The 22,774-nt window shown below is 34.7% G+C and overlaps 2 protein-coding genes across 7 annotated transcripts; one reads left to right on the forward strand and one right to left on the reverse strand.

Moving 5' to 3' along the window:
• The first annotated feature begins 1,244 nt into the window (after positions 1 to 1,244).
• LOC115705492 (1-phosphatidylinositol-3-phosphate 5-kinase FAB1A) lies at positions 1,245 to 14,764 on the forward strand. Of its 6 annotated transcripts, XM_061105915.1 has the most exons (14): positions 1,246 to 1,466; positions 1,603 to 1,728; positions 1,914 to 2,630; positions 2,913 to 3,653; positions 3,752 to 3,905; positions 4,083 to 4,427; positions 4,791 to 5,666; positions 5,774 to 6,105; positions 6,407 to 6,530; positions 6,629 to 6,793; positions 7,165 to 8,649; positions 9,129 to 9,395; positions 9,869 to 10,217; positions 10,322 to 10,546. In XM_061105915.1, the coding sequence occupies exons 3-13, from the start codon at positions 2,002 to 2,004 to the stop codon at positions 10,181 to 10,183; spliced, it is 5,433 nt and encodes a 1,810-aa protein (XP_060961898.1). In that variant the 5' UTR covers positions 1,246 to 1,466; positions 1,603 to 1,728; positions 1,914 to 2,001; the 3' UTR covers positions 10,184 to 10,217; positions 10,322 to 10,546. The 6 variants fall into 6 exon arrangements, with proteins under 6 accessions (XP_060961903.1, XP_060961898.1, XP_060961897.1 ...); XM_061105920.1 differs by lacking the exon at positions 10,322 to 10,546 and adding an exon at positions 14,480 to 14,764 and having other exon boundaries at positions 1,245 to 1,728; positions 5,783 to 6,105; XM_061105914.1 differs by lacking the exon at positions 10,322 to 10,546 and adding an exon at positions 14,480 to 14,764 and having other exon boundaries at positions 1,246 to 1,728.
• LOC115706980 (conserved oligomeric Golgi complex subunit 3) lies at positions 13,280 to 22,774 on the reverse strand. The gene is made up of 25 exons (XM_030634768.2): positions 22,537 to 22,774; positions 22,186 to 22,269; positions 21,990 to 22,103; positions 21,491 to 21,535; positions 21,230 to 21,304; positions 21,041 to 21,136; positions 20,625 to 20,702; positions 20,060 to 20,145; positions 19,808 to 19,874; positions 19,628 to 19,690; positions 19,367 to 19,468; positions 19,109 to 19,213; positions 18,925 to 19,017; positions 18,464 to 18,552; positions 17,806 to 18,025; positions 16,790 to 16,876; positions 16,094 to 16,210; positions 15,979 to 16,011; positions 15,796 to 15,882; positions 15,645 to 15,707; positions 15,431 to 15,547; positions 15,010 to 15,102; positions 14,504 to 14,626; positions 13,905 to 14,005; positions 13,280 to 13,772 (listed from the first exon to the last, which is right to left on the reverse strand). The coding sequence occupies exons 1-25, from the start codon at positions 22,627 to 22,629 to the stop codon at positions 13,640 to 13,642; spliced, it is 2,364 nt and encodes a 787-aa protein (XP_030490628.2). The 5' UTR covers positions 22,630 to 22,774; the 3' UTR covers positions 13,280 to 13,639.

Below are 22,774 nucleotides of genomic sequence, written 5' to 3' on the forward strand. Positions count from 1 at the left end.
TACTAATTAATTATAAAGTGACACTAATAGAAAATGCTAAGCAACACAAGTGCCCAATAACAATACTGATTAAAAAAAAATTCAAATAAAATTATTAAATAAATCATGAAAATATATATTAAAAAAATATATCACACAGTAAAGCATTATATCAAACATTATACATATATAGTTGCTCTTTTTTCGTTTTGCATTATGTGCAATTTATTTTTTGTTTGATCACGTGATTTTAAGTATTTGATCATGCAATTTTTGTTTTCTTTATTAATGGAAGTTTCAAATCTCAAAATTATTAAATTTGGTAAGATTAGTATTTATTATTTAATTGAGTAAACGTAAGGTGTATTGTAGGTCAACGAAATATAAGATTGAAAAAAAGATTTTCTAATATTTATTAGCTATTTTAGTTTGTTAGATTCAGTTAATTAAATTTAGTTAGTTAGACTGTTGTTGATCCATTCTTTTTTCGTTTATGGTCTTTTCTAGTCAATTATGTAAAAGATATTATTGAATATTCGATATGAGTGCCAATTGTAGGACTTCAAAACTTACATACAACATAGATAATTTATTTTCCTCTAAAAAAAAAACATAGATAATTTATTTCTATTTTCCAAAATAAATACTACTTTTTTCTTATTGATTTCAACTTTAGTCTTCTTTGAGTTTATTTATAAAAAAATATTAAAAAATACTAGTAGTGTTAGTACTTTTGGGTTCTTTTTTAATTTTTAGAATTATAAAAAAAAATCATTCTAGAGTGTTTGAATAAAAAATAAAAAATTATTTTTTAATTTAAAAGTTTGCTAAAATTTGTAACTTTTACCAAATATTTTTTGAAAAATTATTTTAAAATTAAAATTATTTACATAATTTCTAATTTATCAATAATTTTTTTTAATAATATTCAAATACTTTAAAAAAAATTATTGAAAAAAAAATTCATATAATAGTTATTAAAATAGTAAAAATAAATTAAAACTTATACTTGTAATTATAAGTAAAAGTAAAAATTTAATTAAATGGAAATATAAGATTGCTAATGGTTTAATTGAATGTTAAATCTCATTTATTTTATTTTAATAAACATTATAAAAAATAACTTTGACAATGACAGAATTTTACTTGGAGTGTAAGAGTAACCATGTAAGAGCGTTTTCATTATAAAAAGGTTTATTTGATAAAGTACATTGTTTAGAAAGAAAAATTATATGTATAAAAAAAAAGTAACTATAAAAAATTAGGTGAATCAGTAAAAAAAAAAAAAAAATGAATTTGATGCATTTTATTTATTTATTTATTATATTCTAATCCATTGTGGAGAAGAAGAGTGTGGTGGGAGATCTCAGATATACTCTGCTGTGTGCTTTTCAGTGCTTGGAAACGGTAGCAGGGGAAGTTCGGTGGGGTCCAACCGAAGATTCTGTCTCTTAGGGTTGTTCATATCCATATATATATATATATATGTATAACTCTCTTACTCTAGAAAATTTCTTCGGTTTTAAGCATAGAAAAATTTGGCTACTATTTCGGATGAGTGTCTTCTTGTCCGAAGTGATTGATTTTGTAGTAAAAAATATCGGAATTGTGTTTGTTTTTCAGAGGATTTGGAATTGAGCTCACTCTCTTCTCCATAACCATCCTCAATTTTGGCTCATAGTTCACTGGCTTGAATTTTGCTGTCGAGTTCGAGTTTGGAATTACTTCACTTCTAGATTGAGTTTCCAGGTAATTTTAATCTAAAACCTTCTTTGTATTCAAGTGATTCCAGTTTTGCTTTAGTACCGCATGTGGATTCAGTAATGACCTTGCATGATAATCTAAAGTTTGAATTGGAGTAAAATGATTTATGTGAGTTCGTTGCTGGGTTTTTTCATTCTTTAATGCTTGCTTTTCGGGTTATTTGATACTAGGTTCCCTAATTGGTGATTAGTGATTACTTTCCTTGTGAGTGGCAAATGACCCATTCACTATGAGTGGGCTTGGTTGGGATCGATTTCGATGGGCACTCCAGATAAGAAATTGTCTGAGTTAGTTGACATAGTGAGGTCCTGGATCCCTCGGAAGTCTGAGCCGGCGAATGTGTCCAGGGATTTTTGGATGCCCGATCAGAGTTGCCGGGTATGCTACGAGTGTGATTCACAGTTCACTGTATTTAATCGTAGACATCACTGTCGACTTTGTGGCCGAGTTTTCTGTGCCAAGTGTACAGCAAACTCTATTCCTGCCCTCTCCAATGAGCCCAGGAGTCCCAGGACTGGCCGGGAAGATGGTGAGAGAATCAGGGTCTGTAGTTATTGCTACAAACAATGGGAGCAGGGGATATCAGTGGGTGATAATGGGACTGGTGCACCCAGCCCTGGCCTTAGTCCATCACCATCTGCAGTGAGCTTGGCCAGCACCAAGTCCAGTTGCACCGGCCAAAGTAGCGGTAGCACTGCTGGTTCAACACCTTATTCAACTGGTCCTTACCAACATGTACCATGTGGTTCCAGCCTTAGCCCTCGTCAATCTTCACAAATGGATTCAGTGACGGAGCAGGAAAAGAATGAAGCATCTCAGAGGAGCACAAATCTTAACACAGTTATGGAAGATTCATTGCCCAAGCAATACAGCTTTTGCAGTAACAGGTAGATCTTTTCTTCTTTATATTATTCTGTGTTGATGTGTTGCGCCCATGTTTTTGTAAATTGCACCTGTGTGATGTTCTGTAAATTGTACTCGTGAATGGAATAAGATTACATTGGAGGGAAGAGAGTAATATAGTATATCGGTTGAGACTTCTTATTTGATATATTGCCTTTTTTTTTCTTTTAAGGATTATAGATTAAATATCTCGTTTCATCTTCAATATAATTGGATGCCTTTACATGCTAGTCAGCAATTCATGTCTTCTTATCCTCTGGGTTTAGGAGTGATGAGGAAGATGAATACGGCGCTTATCATTCAGATTCAGAAACAAGACATTTCTCTTCTGTTGATGGCTACTATACTGCTGTTGGTATTGATGACATTGACCAGGTTTATGGTTCACATGACTTGCATTCAGACGAAGAAAATGTTGATGTTACAACTCTGGCCTACTCACCTTTCCCTGAGCATTATAATGCAGAAGGTGTTGCAGAAACAAGAGTGGGGGAGGAAGCTGATCAACACAAAAAGAGTGAAGAACATGAATCTCCTTCATATGACGAGGAGAAGAAAAATGCTGAGCCTGTAGACTTTGAGAACAATGGGCTGCTTTGGCTCCCTCCAGAGCCTGAGGATGAAGAAGATGACAGAGAAGCTGTCTTATTTGATGATGATGATGAGGAGGAAGAGGGTGGTGTTACAGGAGAGTGGGGATACTTGCGCTCTTCAAACAGTTTTGGTGGTGGCGAGTATCGAAGTAGGGAGAAGTCAGGTGAGGAGCACAGAAATGCCATGAAGAATGTGGTAGAGGGGCATTTTAAAGCTTTGGTAGCTCAGCTTTTGCAGGTTGAAAACCTGCCTGTAGGTGATGACGATGACAAAGAAGGCTGGTTGGAGATAATTACATCATTGTCATGGGAAGCTGCCACCCTTCTCAAGCCAGATATGAGCAAAGGTGGAGGAATGGATCCTGGAGGATATGTGAAGGTTAAATGCATAGCTTGCGGATGTCGCAGTGAGAGGTAATTCTGTTATGAATCTTATCATGCAGTTAATTATGTTTATCTATTTTGCTATATCTACCTACTTCTGTAATGCTGATTATGTTACAATTTTCTAGTATGGTGGTTAAAGGAGTTGTTTGTAAGAAAAATGTGGCTCATCGGCGAATGACAACTAGGATAGAGAAACCACGTTTTCTTATACTCGGAGGAGCTTTGGAATATCAACGTGTTTCTAACCTCTTGTCCAGTTTTGATACTTTGTTGCAGCAGGTTTCAATTTTATAACTTTTCCTTTCTACTGTTTTTTTGTAAGATAGATGTTGAATATTACGGGGAACAATAGCACAGGACTCATAATCCCTTATTTTAATGTTCAGTATGCTTTTCCTTCATGTCTTGTTTTCATGAGCTTTTTTTTTTTCATTTTATTTATTTTTTAAAAAGTAGGAAATGGACCACTTGAAGATGGCAGTTGCTAAGATTGATGCTCATCATCCTGATGTTCTTTTGGTAGAGAAGTCAGTATCACGTTATGCTCAAGACTATCTCCTTGCCAAAAATATATCACTTGTTCTGAATATCAAGAGGCCACTTTTAGAGCGTATAGCCCGATGCACAGGGGCACAAATAGTCTCTTCCATTGATCATCTCACATCACCAAAACTGGGTTATTGTGATGTGTTCCACGTAGACAAACTACTTGAAGCCCACGGGAGTGCCGGCCAAGGTGGGAGGAAGCTAACGAAGACTTTAATGTTCTTTGAAGGATGCCCTAAACCACTGGGCTGTACGGTAAGCCATGCAGTACATTTGCATACCAAATATAGATTGTTAAATTTGTTAATTTAGTAATGCTCGGATTGACCAGACTTGATGGGTGAACTTCAGTTCTAGTTAATCTTGTAATGGTTATCTCAACAAAGTTGCCTCTTGATGAGTGAGTGTATAATTTTCTGGTAGAGGAAATTAAGAAGATAAATCATTCAGATAAAGAAGATTGTTATTGGTAGCAGTCAATGGGATATGCTCTTATGGATCATAAACTCTGTGTATCAATATCTTGCTGGTTGCAACCTATTAATTATCTTATTAATATAGAACTCTTAAAGAAAAGGAAAGATTTTGAAAGGACTTTTATATGTTGCATTGTTTCAGATTCTACTTAAAGGTGCCAGTGGCGATGAGTTAAAGAAGGTGAAACACGTTGTTCAATATGGAGTTTTTGCAGCTTATCACTTGGCACTTGAGACATCTTTTCTGGCTGATGAAGGTGCTTCACTTCCGGAGTTCCCTCTGAGATCTCCAATTACTGTTGCATTACCTGATAAACCATCAGGTATTGATAGGTCCATTTCTACAGTAGCCGGTTTTAGAGCTCCAACAACTAGAAAATTTTTGGGTCCTGAAGCAGTAAATGAGATAGAGAAATTAAAAGAAGGCGTCCTTGTAGATGGGAATTTATCTACCAACCATGACCCAGTTTTGAAACTGGAAGCAGATAATTCCTCTTGCTTTGTAGCTCCTCCGTATTCCCCATACTCTGTAGTATCTCCTACATCATTGCCTCCTTTGGGACATGATAGTTCGACTTGGTCTCATGATAAACTTTTTTCAATTGAGATCTCTAAGGATGCTAATAGTTTGGGTCCTGAATTACAGGCCAAAACAACCATCTACGAGAAATCTTTAGGGGATTCTAGTTTGGTTTCTAATTATGTTGGTGATTCTGAATCATTTGAAGAAGTTAATGGCACCAAGCATGCAGATGAAAACACATCAATTGCAAATCACCAAGGTACTCTTGAGGAGGCATCCATACACCAATTTGGTATTGATATAAATGAGGTAGGATCTTCGAAGGAAGACTTTCCCCCGTCACCTTCAGACCATCAAAGCATTTTGGTATCCTTATCAACACGTTGTGTGTGGAATGGATCTGTGTGTGAACGAGCCCATCTTTTTCGAATTAAATACTATGGTAACTTTGATAAACCATTGGGGCGTTTTTTACGTGACCACTTGTTTGATCAGGTAATCCTTTCTCTCTTAATCATTACATTTTTCTACCCATTTTAAATATGTTTTCCCCTTCCCAATTGTATGAGAAAAGCTTAGACTGAGTTACTGTTCTTTCTTAGAGTTACCAGTGTCGCTCATGTGGTATGCCATCAGAAGCACATGTTTATTGTTATACTCATAGACAAGGGAGCCTTACGATATCTGTTAAGAAATTCCCGGAATTCCTCCTACCTGGGGAAAAGGAAGGTAAAATCTGGATGTGGCACCGATGCTTGAGGTGTCCTCGAATCAATGGATTTCCTCCAGCTACCCGCAGAGTATTAATGTCAGACGCTGCATGGGGTTTATCTTTTGGAAAATTTCTGGAGCTGAGCTTTTCAAATCATGCAGCAGCCAGCAGAGTTGCTAGCTGTGGCCATTCCCTTCACAGAGATTGTCTCCGATTTTATGGGTATACATATATATAGTTTTTTTGCTTGAGAGTGTTACATGTTTTATACACAAACTCAGGTGTATTCATCTTATGTGCATTATTTTCTTGATTTGCATAGTTCCTTGCTGCATAAGACTTAAGGAAGAGAGACCACTGGGTCACCCTCTAGAAAAATTTGCCTAGTATTGGCTCATTTCTTTATTCATCACTAAGCTTCGTGGGTGTTTAAATTGTTGGGTCTGAGGCCTAAAATGATCATATATTTAGCTAGAGCATTCACTTTAACTGTCTTGTCACATTGTTGCTTTTACTTGTACAGTTTTGGGACAATGGTTGCTTGCTTTCGGTATGCATCAATCGATGTTCTTTCCGTTTTTCTTCCACCCCCAAAACTTGAGTTTTACTATGCTGATCAGGAGTGGATTCAAAAAGAAGCAAATGAGGTATAGTGATTGCACGTTACAACCCTTTATTATTTTTTGTACAACCAAGCATTGATTAATCCGTTGACTGCTTTTGTTGTCATGACAATGTCTGACAGGTGCGGAAGCAGGTAGACCTCCTATTTAATGAAGTGCAGAATGCTTTTCATCAGGTTTTACAGAAGATCTCAGCCATGGGAGTACAGGATGCCAGCATGAGAGAATCAAAACAGCAAATTCCTGAACTGGGTGAAATGCTACGAAAGGATAAAGAACAATTTCAGGTAAAGGGAAATATGAGCCAAATTAATTTTGAGGGAACTCATTAGATTTGCAATGCACAATGAGTTGACTCTGAATTAAATCAAACCTCAAATTATTTGTTTGTTCAATGGCTATGGATGACATTGAAGCATTCAGTCAACGATGGAAATATATTAATTAGCCAATTCTTTTCCAAATATCTGACATTTTAGTGTTCCATACCAGCAGAGGACATACCTATTTTGATACCTAGCCTGTCAGATTATGTATTTTTTATTTTTTTATACATGGAATAGAATTTCTCCTGTTTCATTTGCCTTTCTCATGTGTTTTTTTCTTTTGGCTTTGCCTAAAAACATGTTATGATATCCGCTGTTGTGTCATTCTGTAGGAATTACTAGATAAGGCATTGTACAATGAAGTAAAAGCTGGCAAACCTGCAATTGATATACTAGAAATCAATAAATTGCGGAGACAGATACTCCTCAATTCTCATGCTTGGGATCAACGTTTGACAAATGCAGCCAATTTGAGTAAAAATAGTCTTCAGCTAGGTTCCATTCCAAAACTCAAGGAGAATTCTTTCAGTTCATTGGCGAAGGTTACTGAGACGAATGTAACTGCAAAGTCAGTCAAAGACTTTAGTACCTGTGATTCCTCTCTTTTGGAAACAAAGTATGATGTAAAGCTTAATGATCAAGGGAGTTCTGTACCAATTTGTGAGCAGGGTGCTGGTGCCCAGAACAGTAATGAAATTGTATTGGCCCAAAGTTATAGAAGTGAGGAGGAGGCTTGTCTTTCTTCTTGTGCAGATACCAATGATCACTCTGAATTGGAAACTGGAAAGCAAGTTAGGAGGACCCATTCGGCTGGTGAAAATCCAGTTGTGGCAGATCTATCTGATACTCTTGATGCTGCATGGACTGGTGAATATCCAACTAGTGTAGCGCCAAAAGACGATACCTCTTCTTCTCCTTCTGATTCAACTTTGGTAAAAACAGTGTCGGAAAATCCAAAACTAGAAAATTCCACATTTGACCAAGGTAAGGTTGAGGCAATTCGTTCTGTTAGTTCTGCTGTATCTTTGAAAGGGCTTGAAAATGTAGAGCACTCCACAAGCAAGAATTTATCATCGGGTTCTCAAAAGCATAGCAGTGGTGAATACCATCCTGTCCACATTTCACTGGTTCGAGAATTGGAACAGCAAAGTGGTGCAAGGTTTCTTCTGACTGTTGGTGTTGGAGGAATTGTTCTCCCTGTTTATGATGATGAACCCACTAGTATTGTAGCGCACACACTTATTTCATCAGAGTATATTTCCAAGATGTCTGAATCTGAGAAGCTTAAAGATGTTGGAGATAATTCAGTCTCTGTACCACTTTTTGATTCACTTAACCTGTTATCACTTAACTCTTTTGATGAGTCGATTGGTGAGAGCTACAGAAGTTTTGGTTCTAGTGATGAAAGCATCTTATCCACATCTGGGTCACGTAGCTCTCAGGTTGTGGACCCAATGCTTTATTCAAAGGACTTGCATATTAGAATCTCTTTTACAGATCATGGCTCCCTTGGGACAGTGAAGTATACAGTTACTTGTTACTATGCAAAACGCTTTGAGGCGTTAAGGAGGATATGTTGCCCTTCTGAAATTGACTTTGTGCGTTCTCTTAGTCGCTGTAAGAAGTGGGGTGCCCAAGGTGGCAAAAGCAATGTTTTCTTTGCAAAGACATTGGATGATCGATTTATTATAAAGCAGGTTACAAAGACTGAGCTCGATTCTTTTCTCAAGTTTGGACCAGCATATTTCAAGTATTTGTCGGAGTCAATTAACACTGGAAGTCCAACTTGTTTGGCAAAGATTCTTGGCATATATCAGGTATGAATTTTATCAAGTTTGTGGTCATTTTTAGAAACTAATTAGAGTACATGGATTGCATACAAATATTATTTTTTCACATACAAGATATGCGACCTGATTCAAGATCCTTTTATTGCCTTTAATCCGTGCTTCATCTCTATAGTTTTTAAAGTAAAGCTAGGTTTGGTTAGACTGAGTAGCAATTATTTTTTCCCGTTATCCAGCTTAATTTTGGTTTTTTATCCCCCAAGACGTTTCTTTTGGACTCTTTTTTTTTAAAAAAAAATAATGTTTCATTGGGTTGGTATAATCTGTTGTCCGCTCTAGTCCTCTAGCTGGGGCGGTCGGTTGGCTGTCCGACAGGTTCCCTTCAAAAAAAAAAAAAAAAAAAAAAGAGAACACCTTATTTTTAAGACTTATGCTGCTTTTTTCTTATTCTGTTGCACTACTTATTATTAATATGCAATTTTGTCTTTCTTTTATTGGCAAACTTGAAGGTTTCATCAAAGCATGTCAAAGGAGGGAAAGAATCTAAGATGGATGTTTTGGTAATGGAAAATCTTTTATTTAGACGCAATGTTACAAGACTATATGACCTTAAAGGGTCTTCGAGGTCGCGCTATAATGCAGACACAAGTGGGAGCAATAAAGTGCTGTTGGATCAGAATCTAATTGAAGCAATGCCAACTTCGCCTATTTTTGTGGGGAATAAGGCTAAGCGACTGCTAGAGAGAGCAGTCTGGAATGACACTTCATTCCTCGCAGTAAGTTGGATTTGAATATCTGTCATGATGTTTCTATGGTGACATTCTCTCTGTAATCTTTCCATATTGAAATCTTGCTGAGTAGGTTAAAGCCTACCTGGTTCTCATCTCTGTCCCTGTTCTTACTTAGTCAGCAGGGAAAAAAAAAAGTGAAATAAAAGTTCAGAAGGAAAGTAGGAGCAAGATAGCGATAGCATTCAAACAATAGTATGCTGGACTAAGCATCTTCCGAAAACATTATAGGAACTTACACACATTATTCAAACAATTCTATGATCTTTTTAGTCAGCTGTAGGATGGATATAAACTGGTTACTCTTTGGATATGCACGCACCAACTTACATTGAGGATTTTAGCTGTATTTTTTTTTTTTTAACTTTAGATCTCTTTCTAAAGATTCTGTGGAAAAATACTTGAAGATATTTGTGCTTCCCTTCTCTTGATTGCTAGTGATAAACTACTTGTCTTTGCAGTCAATTGATGTAATGGACTACTCGTTATTAGTTGGCGTGGATGAGGAAAAGCATGAGCTGGTTCTGGGGATCATTGATTTTATGAGGCAATATACATGGGACAAGCACCTTGAAACTTGGGTGAAAACCTCAGGATTCCTTGGTGGACCTAGGAACACATCTCCTACTGTGATTTCACCTCAGCAGTACAAGAAGCGATTCAGGAAAGCTATGACAACTTATTTTCTCATGGTGCCAGATCAGTGGTCCCCCCCAACAATTATTCCAAGTGAATCTCAGTCTGATCTTCGTGATGAAAATGCACAAGGACCTTAGATTGATAAAAGGAGTTCTTTTGCCTGTACATGGTGTAAGTTGTAACTTATTTTCCTTCTACTTGAATGAGTTTTCTTTATTTTTTTACCTTAATTAAAAATCAATTTCCTTATCAGTTTTCATTTTTTTACCATGTAGTTTTCTTGTGTCACATTTGTAAATCAATATACCTTTTTCCCCGTCATAGAAAGGCAGGAACTACAAAGAAATTATAAGTAGAAAACAGTGCTGGATGGCATCTATCCTGAGTAAATGCACCATTTAAATTTTGGTTTGAGGAATAGTTTTTTTCTTCCCTGTCTTGTTACTCCTGTACTTTCTCATTAGTAACTTTTTAATGTGCTATGGCTGGTTTCTTGTGCATATGACGTTTCATTCTCTTCATTCTCCTGTCACTACTCACTGGTAAAAAAAAACAAGTCAGTGATCTTAGCAATCAGTCCATTCTGACAAACATTAGGATATAGAAGAAATTTTTTGAGTAATATTAGTTATGTGGCCTAATTGCCTTTGTGGATCTTAGAAAGTAATGAGCTGTATTTGTTACTATGTGAATCTGTTGGAAATTTATTTTATCAGGATCTTAGATCTACTCACAAGTATGTTGTTTAAACACCCTAAATATGAACTTTCTAAAACGATAAATTAAACACATAAAGTTAAGAAAATCTTACATTGGGTGCAGCGGAATAATATGACTCCTTCCGTTCAGATATCTAGCCTTTGATTCCTTTTCTCGTAGCATTATCAATATCCGAACCCTCGGATCTCTTTCTTTGAATCTTTGATGCCGAAACTCCTTCTGCCGAAAGTCTTTCTTCACGATCTTCCTCACTATGATCGAGGTATCATCATTGCGTTGTACAAGGGCACTACTCATACACTAAGAATTTCGAAATTTAAGGAAGAAGAAAGAGAGAGTGGGTTCGGCCAAAGATAGGGAGAGAGAGGGGCTCAGTTTTTTCTGAATCAGAAGTGTAAGAAGAAAAGTGTAATTTTCCTGAAGCCTTCACTATCTATTTATAGCATTCCACTAGGGTTAGATTTGAATTATTTGGCATTAAAATAATGAAAATATCAGAGATAAATTCCTATAAAAGTAGCTGGCCCTATACATGTGGATTTGGGCCTCACTTTTTGTAATTTTGCAGTTTTATCTTTTCTCCATCTGATTTTCTCAAAAACGCCAATTTTCTAATTCAACCATTTAAATGCCAATTCTAACTATTTAATAAATATAAATAATTATTAAATAATATTGTCATTTATCATATTTATTAATTGAACCATACAAAGTATCATAATTAAGAAATATGCCCTTATAAACTCTTTCTTTACAATTTCGCCCTTACTTAGTGAAAATTTCACAAATAGACATAGTCTAATTTGAGAAGTATAATTGATTAATCAAAACCAATTACATGAATCTTACAAGCAATATTATCTCAACTAGTACAGGGACCATGGGTCTATATAACTGAGCTTCCAATAAATAGATCAAGAATTTATTACTAAAATTCACTAACTTATTAATTCTTCGTTGAATCCACGCATAGAACTTAGAATTGCATTCTCAGTTATATAGAATGCTCTATATGTTCCACCATATAGACACATCATTTATTATCCATTGTTATAATCCTAATGTGATCAATGATCCTCTATATGAATGATCTACACTGTAAAGGGATTAGATTACCGTAACACCCTACAATGTATTTATTCCTTAAAACACTTGACCTCGTATAAATGATATTTCAGCTTATGTGAAATGAGTACTCCACCATTTATGTTCGTTTGGTCAAGCTCGAAGGAGATCATCCTTTGCTTACTATTCGCCAGATAAAAGCTATAGATTCCATGTTTATGCTAGCGCTCCCACTCAATTGCACTACCGTGTTCCCAAAATGTACATATCACCCTAACCTAAAAGTAGGCTTAACTAACAAATCAAAGAACACGAATAACCTTTCAAGATTGAGCCTAATCATAACAGGATTAAGAACATTTGATCTAGGATCAACTAGGCGATATTGACTTGAATAGATATTACGGTAAGTTTAATAATTCTAAGTCAAAGTTCAATATCGGTCCCTTCCGATGCATACTCCATGCATCCAACCTGAGCTTTACTTTAACCAATGTTCTGGAAAGAACATAGCACTTTTCCAAATGCAAGTAAACTCTGTTGTAGATTATCATATCGCAAAACCCTATGTCTGATAAATCTAGGAAACTTTATTCACATAGTCATGTTTACTTTCCAATGTGTTGACGACACAATAAACAGGATCAAGTATGTGAAAAGGGTTTCAGATGAATTCATACATTATATACATATAATCATGAAATAAATCATGTGAACCATGCAACATTAAATGTTATTTCTGATCTATATTAATAAGTAAATATGATTATATTGAAATGAGTTATATTTAGGGCATAAAACCCAACAGAATCACCTCCAGTGTCGGCTTAAGGACAAATGGGGTCTCGCAACTTTTGAAGATGAGATTATTATCTATGGTTTTGGTCCTTAACTTCATTGTTTTTCTGTTATATTTTCCGAGACTGATAATGTGACGTTCCCTAAGGAACACTTTAAGGTCCTAAGCATTACAAGAGTTACATATTATTATTGGTGCAATTCAATATCGAGTTTTATATATTTTGATTTAACAAACAATATGAGAAATCGCTGACCATTCAAAAGGTGTTACATCTGGTGTTAGGCACTTTAAGATAAGGTGCCTAATAGTAATGTTTATTTGAAAAGTAGGAACTTATTGATTCTTGTATAAAATCACTTGTGTCCTCTGAAATATTCATTGGAAAAGGACTTACGAAACTTGACGCTCCTTTTGCTTTATAACCCAACTACTTGAAAAGTTTAGTTATCATTGATTTACTTGTGTGTACTGTGTAATGTTTTTTTATTTGGTTTTGGAACAAATATTATCATTTATTTATCCCATTGTAGTTTAATGTTTTTTTTTTACCAAAATATGCTTTAGATGAGTTACTTGCCTTCGAAATCTCTTAATAAAAGGTAATGAAGTAATTAAGCAAAAAATTTATGTTATTAGTCCTCCGGTAAAAAAAACAGAAAAAACAATTGTAAACACTTTATATCTTGTTGCAGACACAGGTCATCGAGTCATAATACAAATCTTTACTAAAAGCTACATATATAAATTGAGGTATTCCGTAGAACTATCATGAAATATGAGAAGCAAAATTATCCATCATTGATAAATCAAAATTGATACTTATATAACTCGTCGAAAAAGAATTAAAAGAAAAATTACACGTTCCATGCAAAAGTTCAGGTATCACATATTTTGGTGACTCTTTCCAGAAACTATTAAGCCTTGGCTCCCTGTGTGGTAAGAGATCATAAACATGATTAGTGTATGAATCACAACTCAATCATCAATAGGGACTTCCAAAGCCAGTCTACAGAAAACTGTCAAGTTGTGCTTCTAAATCTTGTATGGCAGGCATCTTAATGATGCTTTGTATCTCTTCCGGTGAATACTCAGTCTTCAGCAAGGATTGTACTTGGATATGTGCTTCAACAATGTTTGTCCTGCATCGAAAAAAATTAAAAAAAAAAACAAAAATCAAGCTGATATATAGTTGGCTGAATCACTCTATTGAGTCTATTCATTGTGTTATAAGTAAAACTATTAGACTGTAGAGCATTGCATGAAAGGCTTACTTTATTGGTTTAAAAAGTATAGTTCGGGTAGATGGATTCTGCAGATAAAGTTTCATCTTTCCCATCACATTAGGCAACTCCTGCTGAATGGCAGTGCTTACCTGTTCCGGAAATGTATGTGTTCACACAAAATCAGGCTCAGTATGAGCTTTATAATGTCAATTAGGACAAGAAACATCTAGGAAAAGGAAGCTCAGCCTTGCAATTAGGGAGATTTTTCATAACTACTTTCAGAAAGTGGAGGGAGTGAGAATTACGCTGTATTTTATTCTAATCCAAATAGAGAAGAAATGTTAATAAACTTGTATCGATGTGAAATATTTATTTGACCATACCATTCGAACTATACGTAGTGTTAAAGTTGACAGATATTAAAAGTTGGCAATGGCACCTCACAGAAAAAGGATCGTCACTTGCAAGAATTTTAACGGCAATTTTTACTTTGAATCTTAGACCTCCGTCGATATTATGCTTGGATTTCTGTTTATGATTACTGTTACCTTGAGATGCCCATTCATGGTTGGTAATTTTTCCGTTGTTTGTATGTTCTAAACTATCTCTTATTTGGTGAACAGAAGAAAGAAACTAGCATGCCATACCTTCTGAACAAGTTCAGCCACTTTATCTGGAGTAGCGAAAGCCTGATCCTTTAGTGGTTTGGCCATAGATGACTCTTTTTGGTTCTGACTGCCTGATGACAAAGCAACTTTAACAGCTGTAACCTACAAAACATATGGAAAATATTTTAGACCCAATTGAAACTATTCAATTGCAGGTGCCGATAGCTACAAAATTTGGAAAACAAACAATCCTGTGGCAAAAGAATAATTTCAGATATATATTCTATCAGCATTTGTTTTGAATGATGTCGTCTTTGATGATAAATACTGTCAAATAAGAAAGGAAGAAAAGAGATTCCATTATTCTATTCTCACACGTCTTGCTTTTAAAACCTAGGTGGTATAAGCAGAGTTCTAAAAACATGTATGTTCTATTCAATTTGTATATTTTTTTTAAATTGCAAATAATTGGTCTTTCATTCTGCTGGTTGTGAAAATTTTGTACCCAAGTTAAGAAAGCCATATGATGAAAGAGAAGGACAAACCTTGGTGACAAATGAAAGCATAGGGTCTACAACTAGCTTAGTGACAGACATTATGAATTCCTCACAAGTGGCCTTAAGACTTTTCTCCAGTTCCTGCAAGAAAAAGAGTTACTGAAAACATGTTGCATAAAAAGTGTCTACTGGAACTCTTCCAACCTCTCCCAAATATCCTATCAATCACTTATCAGAGAAAAGAAAGCACATCTATTAAGTGCTGCAAAGAATAGTAAAAGAAACTTTAAACTGAAGAAAGACTACAGCCCACGATCATCTTCATAAAGTTATCATTTATTGAGCATAGCAAAAAATATTACGGAGCTTGCCGATCTAATAACTAAAAGAAGAGAATAACAAAAAGAAGAGTTCAAGAGAAATTTAAGGAAAAAAAAGAGTATATTCTAGCTGCAAGTGAATCACAAACCTTCTTAGCATCTATTTGACTCTCCAAAACTCTGGGTGATAAGGTCCTCGCCAGGGAAGAAGATCTAGACCAGTCAAATAGAGAAGCTTGACCTCTAAGTAGCCGTCTTAAATGATCCTGGAAATATAGTTCAACAACAATTGAGACCTTCCTTCCATTATAAAAAAATTAAACTATAATTATCAGCAAAAGGTTTAGCTCTGGAGCAACTAACCAGCAAATGAGAGAAATCAAGTTCTTTATGTGTCACTGAAAACTCAATATCGAAAGGTGCAATCTGGAAAAGGAAAAAAAATATTTGAAGAATGAGCTTAGGTAATTAGTTTAGTTGAACATCCACCACAAACAGGGTAAACATGGATCACCTGCTCCCTCAAGATAAGAAGATGCTTTATGAGAAACAATTGGCCATCCATCGGGGAAGATCTCTTTGTTATGAGCTTGCTTGCTTTCTACACAAGTAAAGAATGGTTAAAAACAGACTTAAAAATGCAAGTAACATACAGAATTTGTCACAACGTAGAAATTTGATCATAAAGGTTACTCACTTGGATGGATTCTGAGCAAAATTCTACAGCTTCCTGATAGAAATAAACCAAAAATTGTTCAAAAAAAGTCAATAATAAGCTCATACTGAGTTTATGAAGTGAATATGCTACATACCTGCGCTAAACCAGTGAAAACTGCTGGTTCTAAACAGCGATATAACTTTGAAAGACAAGATAGTGTTTTCTCTAGTGGGGGATACCAAGACTTGAATACATCTTGGTTTTCATCAGCCTGCAGTTCAATAAGAAATGAAAGAAATTCGTGAGATGTACAGTAACAATTATAAGTAGCATTTGAGTCTAGCGTTGTTAACTCAACCGAGATTATTACAGAGATACAATACAAAGTTGAACATGTGACAGAAATTTGTCCTTTGGAAGTGAGCGTGCTAAAAGAAGTTACAAGCAAATATACCTCTGGCATTTAATTTGCAGTCACATCAATATTTCATTAAGGAACAAGTCTCGCATGCCATACCATGTTCCATCTCAGTATATACTATTTGGCAAATATAGGTATAGAAAATTGAAAATGCTGAGCCACGTCCTAAAAGTTCTGCAATCTTCTAAAGTCCTTGACAAGACTAAGTTGACCCCTAAATACAACATCCTACTTTCATGTGAAACATTCAGATCCATCGACCACAGAATGAAAGTTATACCATTAATTAATTGCATATAACACATTTCCATTTAGGAATTTAGCTTAAGCAGTAAACACTGCCTTGAATGAAATTATAAATAAATATTCAAATGAAACATAGGAAATATTTTACAGACAAGAACATAAAGGAAGATTGAGAGGCCTTACAGAAGCTGTTTCAGGTTTTTTCTCAGCAGACTGCTCCAGCTTAGCAGGGTAATCCAAGTCTTCGTTTAAAGGCAGATAATTAGCTATCTGGAACATAACATAAAACTAATCAAATTTCTTCCACAATATGTTACACATTCAACTTGATTGAGCAGTTATGTATCTAATGAATTTTATTACTGCAATGTAGAACTCGAAGAGAAAAAAACAGAAACTTACATTAATTATGAAGTAATAGTAATACAGCAAGTCAAAAACAAATAATTCCGACAATAATTTGCATAAGAAAGCTCCAATCTCTAGAAAGATCAGAAAACAAAAGCCCTTTTATCTCTTTATACTAAACAACCAGATAGCTACTACTTAATATCTAATTCAATCCCACAAATTATCTACCTTATCCTTTTTTCTTTCAAAGCTAGGATTCCTGGCTACCCCTACAATATTTGGAGGCCGGGAAATTATGGCAATTTCTATATAAGTGCTCAAGAGGAACTCAACTTCATACTTTGTGAGAGAGCAAATCACATGCCTCACCATTTGTACTACCCTTTTAACATCCTTAAAATGACACCACAAATTCCGGATTTTTCTAATTTTGAATGTGCCATATTAATGGTTTTCCAAAAAGCTAATATTTCAAATGAATATTGATATGGGACACCATTTGATGCGCATTTTCTAATTGAATAAATTTAATATTGTGTCCTACATATTTTATTAAGATAAACTTAATCCATTAAATGTAACCATTTACATTTTATTTAGTCATATGTAAGACCCAATATTATATTTAATTAATTAGAAAATGCCGCAATCAAGTGGTGTTGGTCACCATTATGGTGCCCACATAGCAATACACCTTTCAAATGCTTCTTAGAATTTGCAAACTCCCTTCCGATAAAAACATTCAAGTGAACATTAAAATATAAAAACCCCAATGAAAATACAAAAAGTTATTGGAACATAAAGTTAAGTTAGTAATAGTATTATAAATTTATTAAACTAAAAATCACCTCATCACGAATATGTGTTCGGGCTCGGAAAGTCAGCCTTTCATGAACATCTGCAAGAATCCTCTGTAATGTAGGACGTAGTCCAGACAAAGATTCACTCCGTCTGCTTTGTTGCTCCCCCAAGACTTCGACTTTAAGAATATCAACAAGCTCACAAAGAAAATCAATATTTGTTTCGTGAATTAGTTTTGGCCGCAATGTATCATATAAGTATGTAGACCTGCAATATACAACATCAATTAATAAAGAGCTGTATATAGTTACACTGATAATTGTAGGAACTTGCTAGTGTCTTGTTTTAGTGAGTTTTAATTTTCTTTGCATACCGAGTCAAGGCATTTTCGTGAAAAATGATAACTATAGGACCTCATGTTTTGCTAGTGTCATGTTTCATATAATTTTGACTTTCAGGTAAAAATTGCACATATTTTTACAATGTCAAATGTAATTCTTAAATAATTAGAACTTAGAGAGAACTGTTTTTGATCATTTTTGTTCATTATCTTCCCTTGGGAGTTTTCATTTACTGATTTAAAAGAAACCCTTCTCTTTGATACAGTTTCTCCAAACACATTGAAAATAAAATTCCAACCTCTAGTTACCAGTAACTAATATGAGAAATTGCCTCAATAACATTATCAAGAAACCCAATACTTACAAAGGATCTATCAATGGAGCCAAACTTGACACGTCCTCTGAAGAGGTTGGGAAAAAATGATCAAAGAGTTGCTGCTCAAGCTGACAAACCTACAAAAGTAACGAAGTCAAATGGATGAGAAACTAAAAATTGATCTAGTAATTGTATATTTTTTTTACTAGATCTAAATCGCACATAAAAAAGGAAAGATAAAATAAAAGGACACAGAAAGAGTATAAATTAATAAATAACAACCAAAGGACCCATACAGTCTGCATCACTACAAGTCTAACCCTTCTAAATAAGGACCCAATTACTAAGTAAATGGAATCACGGATTTTATAAGTATAAATCTAATATCAAAGTAAATCATACATCGTCAATGTCATTCCTTTTGAAATAAACATTTTTTGTCCTATGCCTTCCTAGTAGGTAAAGGAATTAACATGTTTACAACTAAGACAAAAGATATAATATCATACCTGCATTAAATATGCGCATCCAGATCTAGTCAAAGATGGCAAGGACTCCTTCTTTGCAAACTCAGATATTCGTTGGTAAACTATGCCTTTAATCTGTTAAATAAAACAAATACAAGTTAGCAACAGTAAACTAAGAGAATCAATGAACCTTTGTCATATACTAAAAAACCAATGATGAGCTCACCAAGGAAAGCCTCTGCTCACAATAAAGTTTGTGACATTCTGCAAGTAGCTGAATATACTCTTTTCTTGATGATCTACTTTCAATTTCCTTCAGCACTGGCTTAAGCTGCAAAACTTCGTATGTTAGACATGGCAAAACAAAATATCTCAAATTGAGAAATCCACTCCACCCAATGTATCCCACAAGAAAGGATTTTGATTTGCTTCCTATAGCACCTACTTATTCAATGACATCATTCGGCCAAAAATGAAACAGTACCTCACTTGCTGCTGCCTTGAAACGGACATATATAACAGATGCCTCAACACCCTCTGCAAGGGATGTCTTGCTGCTACTATTGCTCCGGATTGCTGACTGAACCTGATGAAGAGACACAATACCAATATAGTACCAGAACATTTTCTTTTTTAGGTAACAAATAGAGCACTTGATTTAAGACCAAAAGGAAACAGAGAAATCAACCCAACAAAACAGTACAAAACAATGGAGGCCAATAATTCAACCCCTGCATTATTTTACCTGTGAAGACGCACTTTTGAGTACAGACAGTACATGAGAACGAATCATACCCAACGCTCGAGACTGTCATAACAAAAAAATATTACTCAATTATTGAAAATGGAAACCAATTTCAGTGGTGGAACAAAAAGCAAAAATATAATGTTATCTGATCAATAATCTGCATAAATTTGTTTCTACCTGCAGTTGTCGAAATTTGAGTAAGTAAACGCCAGATTCAGCATACTGTGGATTGTTTTCTACATACCTAAAATAAAGTAGATAATGTATAAGGTCATAAAGTTGATTAAGAAAATAAGTGTCTCGCTCTCAATATAATATGCTAGTAGTTCCCTAATTAACAAATAGAATAATGATACTACACAAGTAATAAATGATGAATGCAACTAAAGCAGCAAGAAAAAAAAGGTGATGTAAATAGCATCCACTTACGCTATGCAGTCATCAAGGCGTTTGAGCAGAGGGAGGAAATTCTCATTAACAACATTCATATTTGGAGAATAAAAATTGGTAGAAATCTGCACCAGGATAGACAACAACAATTAAATTATTTCGTAATAATAAGAACTGAATAGTTAAGTTTAATACACTGGAAGTTTTGAATCTAACAATTTGCAGTTCAGTATATATTTCAATAATCAGCTCCCCCCCATTAAACTTGACAGTACACTAGAACTAATCTAAAAAATTCAACTTTTGAACTAAAAAAATACAAGCAAATAAAAGTGTCAGATAATTCAAATGCATTATTAATTTATATTGATATTTCATTGCAAAGAAAAAATTACAAGCAGTATCATTAATCAAGCCTACAAACCTGTTAAAATGTGCTTAACTTATAAAGTTTTTAAAAATGGTGCCCCAACCTCTCTTTTTCCCAACCCAACAACCAAAAAACAATATGGGGAGAAAAAAAATGCTAGAGATGAACCTATATGAAAGAAATATTATTTGAACAAAAGTTCAAACTCTAGGTAAGATAGCATTCGAACCTTACATTCTCCAATTCATCAAAATAGTTGAGCTTACTGCGAAGTGCTTCTGAAAATTCAATCAGCCTTTGCTTCTCAATTACCTGAAAAGAAAGGAGAGACGTGAGATATGATGAAATGTCAAAATCAAAAGCAGCAACCAACACAATAGGATAGAAAAAAAAAAAACTCCATGCTGCATCCGGGATCAAATATTCTCATCTTACTAGAGAAAAAACTAAAATGGCAACTAACAAATTTCCTTGAGACCTAAGAGTTGCATACCCATTTCTTAAAATGCTAAAAAAAAATTTCTTTTAATAATAATAATAATAGACAACAAAGATCCTTCATACAGAAAATATATATGTATATATGATTCAGGTATTCACTTTATAGGCCAAGGTAAGTAAAGATAAGGGATAAATGAAAGAAACCGTACCAATCGATCGCATGCATCATGAAGAGTTTTTGTCTTTGTTGCTACTGCTTGATGTTGCAGCTGTAACTCATTAAATAAATCTAAAGTGTCATCCACCTGCACATAAGGGAACTCAGCGTTTTAAACAAAAATGCAAATGTCTTTAATGGATCATCAGCATTGTATTCATGTACAATAACATATGATCACCTGATGAAGTATGCCGTCACATGTCTGTATGCGCTCAGTTAATGTGTTCACATACTGCCGATACTTCTCCTCTGTCTAAAGAAATAAAATGAGGCACACTGATTAAATACTGATAATTATGCTTATAAAGAAAGAGAAAAATAAACAAAAAAAAATAGATCCAGTGCACTCTGAGTAAGATATACATTTAAAATATACTAAATACACCATACTGATGAAAAGTACAAGCTTCCATTTCAAATAATAATAATACAAACTAACCTCAGACTTCATGGCTGTTTCAAGATCCGTGAACCACTTATAAAACTGCAGCAAAACAAAAATTATTAAAATCAAAACCTAACTTGAGAAAAAAGAGTTGTAGAAACACAAATAGCTTACCCAAGTCCATTTTCTCTAAACTATAATATGACGGACAAATTCAAAGTGTCCAAACAGTACTATTAATTAAGGAAAATAAGCTCCATTGATAAAGTAGCATGGAGTATGACCGAATTCCAATACATTAATAATATATATCCAGGCAGAAAATGCCCAAGTACTTCACCAATCCCAAAATTTAAGTTCTATGTATTCTCTCCGACAGTGCTAAACCATATCCAAATGCCAAAAAAAAAAAAATCTTACATGGCCTAAAGGTTATCATACTAACATACCATTATGCATAGCAATGCAAAATACTCTATCCTTGACATAGAGTGATGAAAGATCGGCAATTCATAAGAAAATGGCGATAAAATTAACAAACTCAAAGACTAACCTGATTTGTATTGACGAGAACAGCTTCTATAGCTCCAGAGTGCTCAAATCCCAACGAGTTTTCCTTCGTGGAGACGGACAAGCCATTATCTTTTCCAGAGATTCGATCTTGAGCCTACAATTTCCCAGAAGCCCTAGTTACTCTACATATCAAATGAATTAACATAAAAGAATTTAAAAAGTAACTACCATCTCACCAAATTGGGAGGAAACGGGCGATCAGCGACGGCATGAGAAAGAGTAACAATGGCTGCTTGCTGCTGCTCTGTCAAAGGAGCATTCTGCCAAACAAATAAATAAACTCCATGAAATCACCAAAATACAAAATGCCGCGTGAGCAGATCTAATGTTATCTGATCCAAGCCTCTCAATTACAATTACCAGAACACAAAATTCAAGACGAAATCTAAAGCTACTGCAATGAAAAATTCAGCTCTGAGATCTGCTTATTACTAGATCTGAAATAAAAATTCTCCACCATGATTGAAGTAAACCCGGTACAGCAAATATAATTAAAGAAATAGAGAAATAGGATTGAAAAATGAGACCTGTTCCCAGTGAGAAGCGAAATTGTAGCCCTTGGAAATGGCTCCTCCAGATTTAGAGTGAGCGGTGGAAGAAGGACTTGATTTGGTCGCCATAGTTGGTTCAGTTTCACAGCATTCTCATTCCTCAGTCAGTCTTCTCCTCTGCTCTTTCTTTCTTTCTTTCTATGTTATCTCTCTCGCCTCGCCTAGTTAAAGACGAAATGGCCTTCAACAGTAGGAAAGAAAAAACAGCAATGAA

This window comes from Cannabis sativa, chromosome 1 (genome assembly GCF_029168945.1).
Source record: "Cannabis sativa cultivar Pink pepper isolate KNU-18-1 chromosome 1, ASM2916894v1, whole genome shotgun sequence".
Taxonomy (NCBI): Eukaryota; Viridiplantae; Streptophyta; class Magnoliopsida; order Rosales; family Cannabaceae; genus Cannabis; species Cannabis sativa.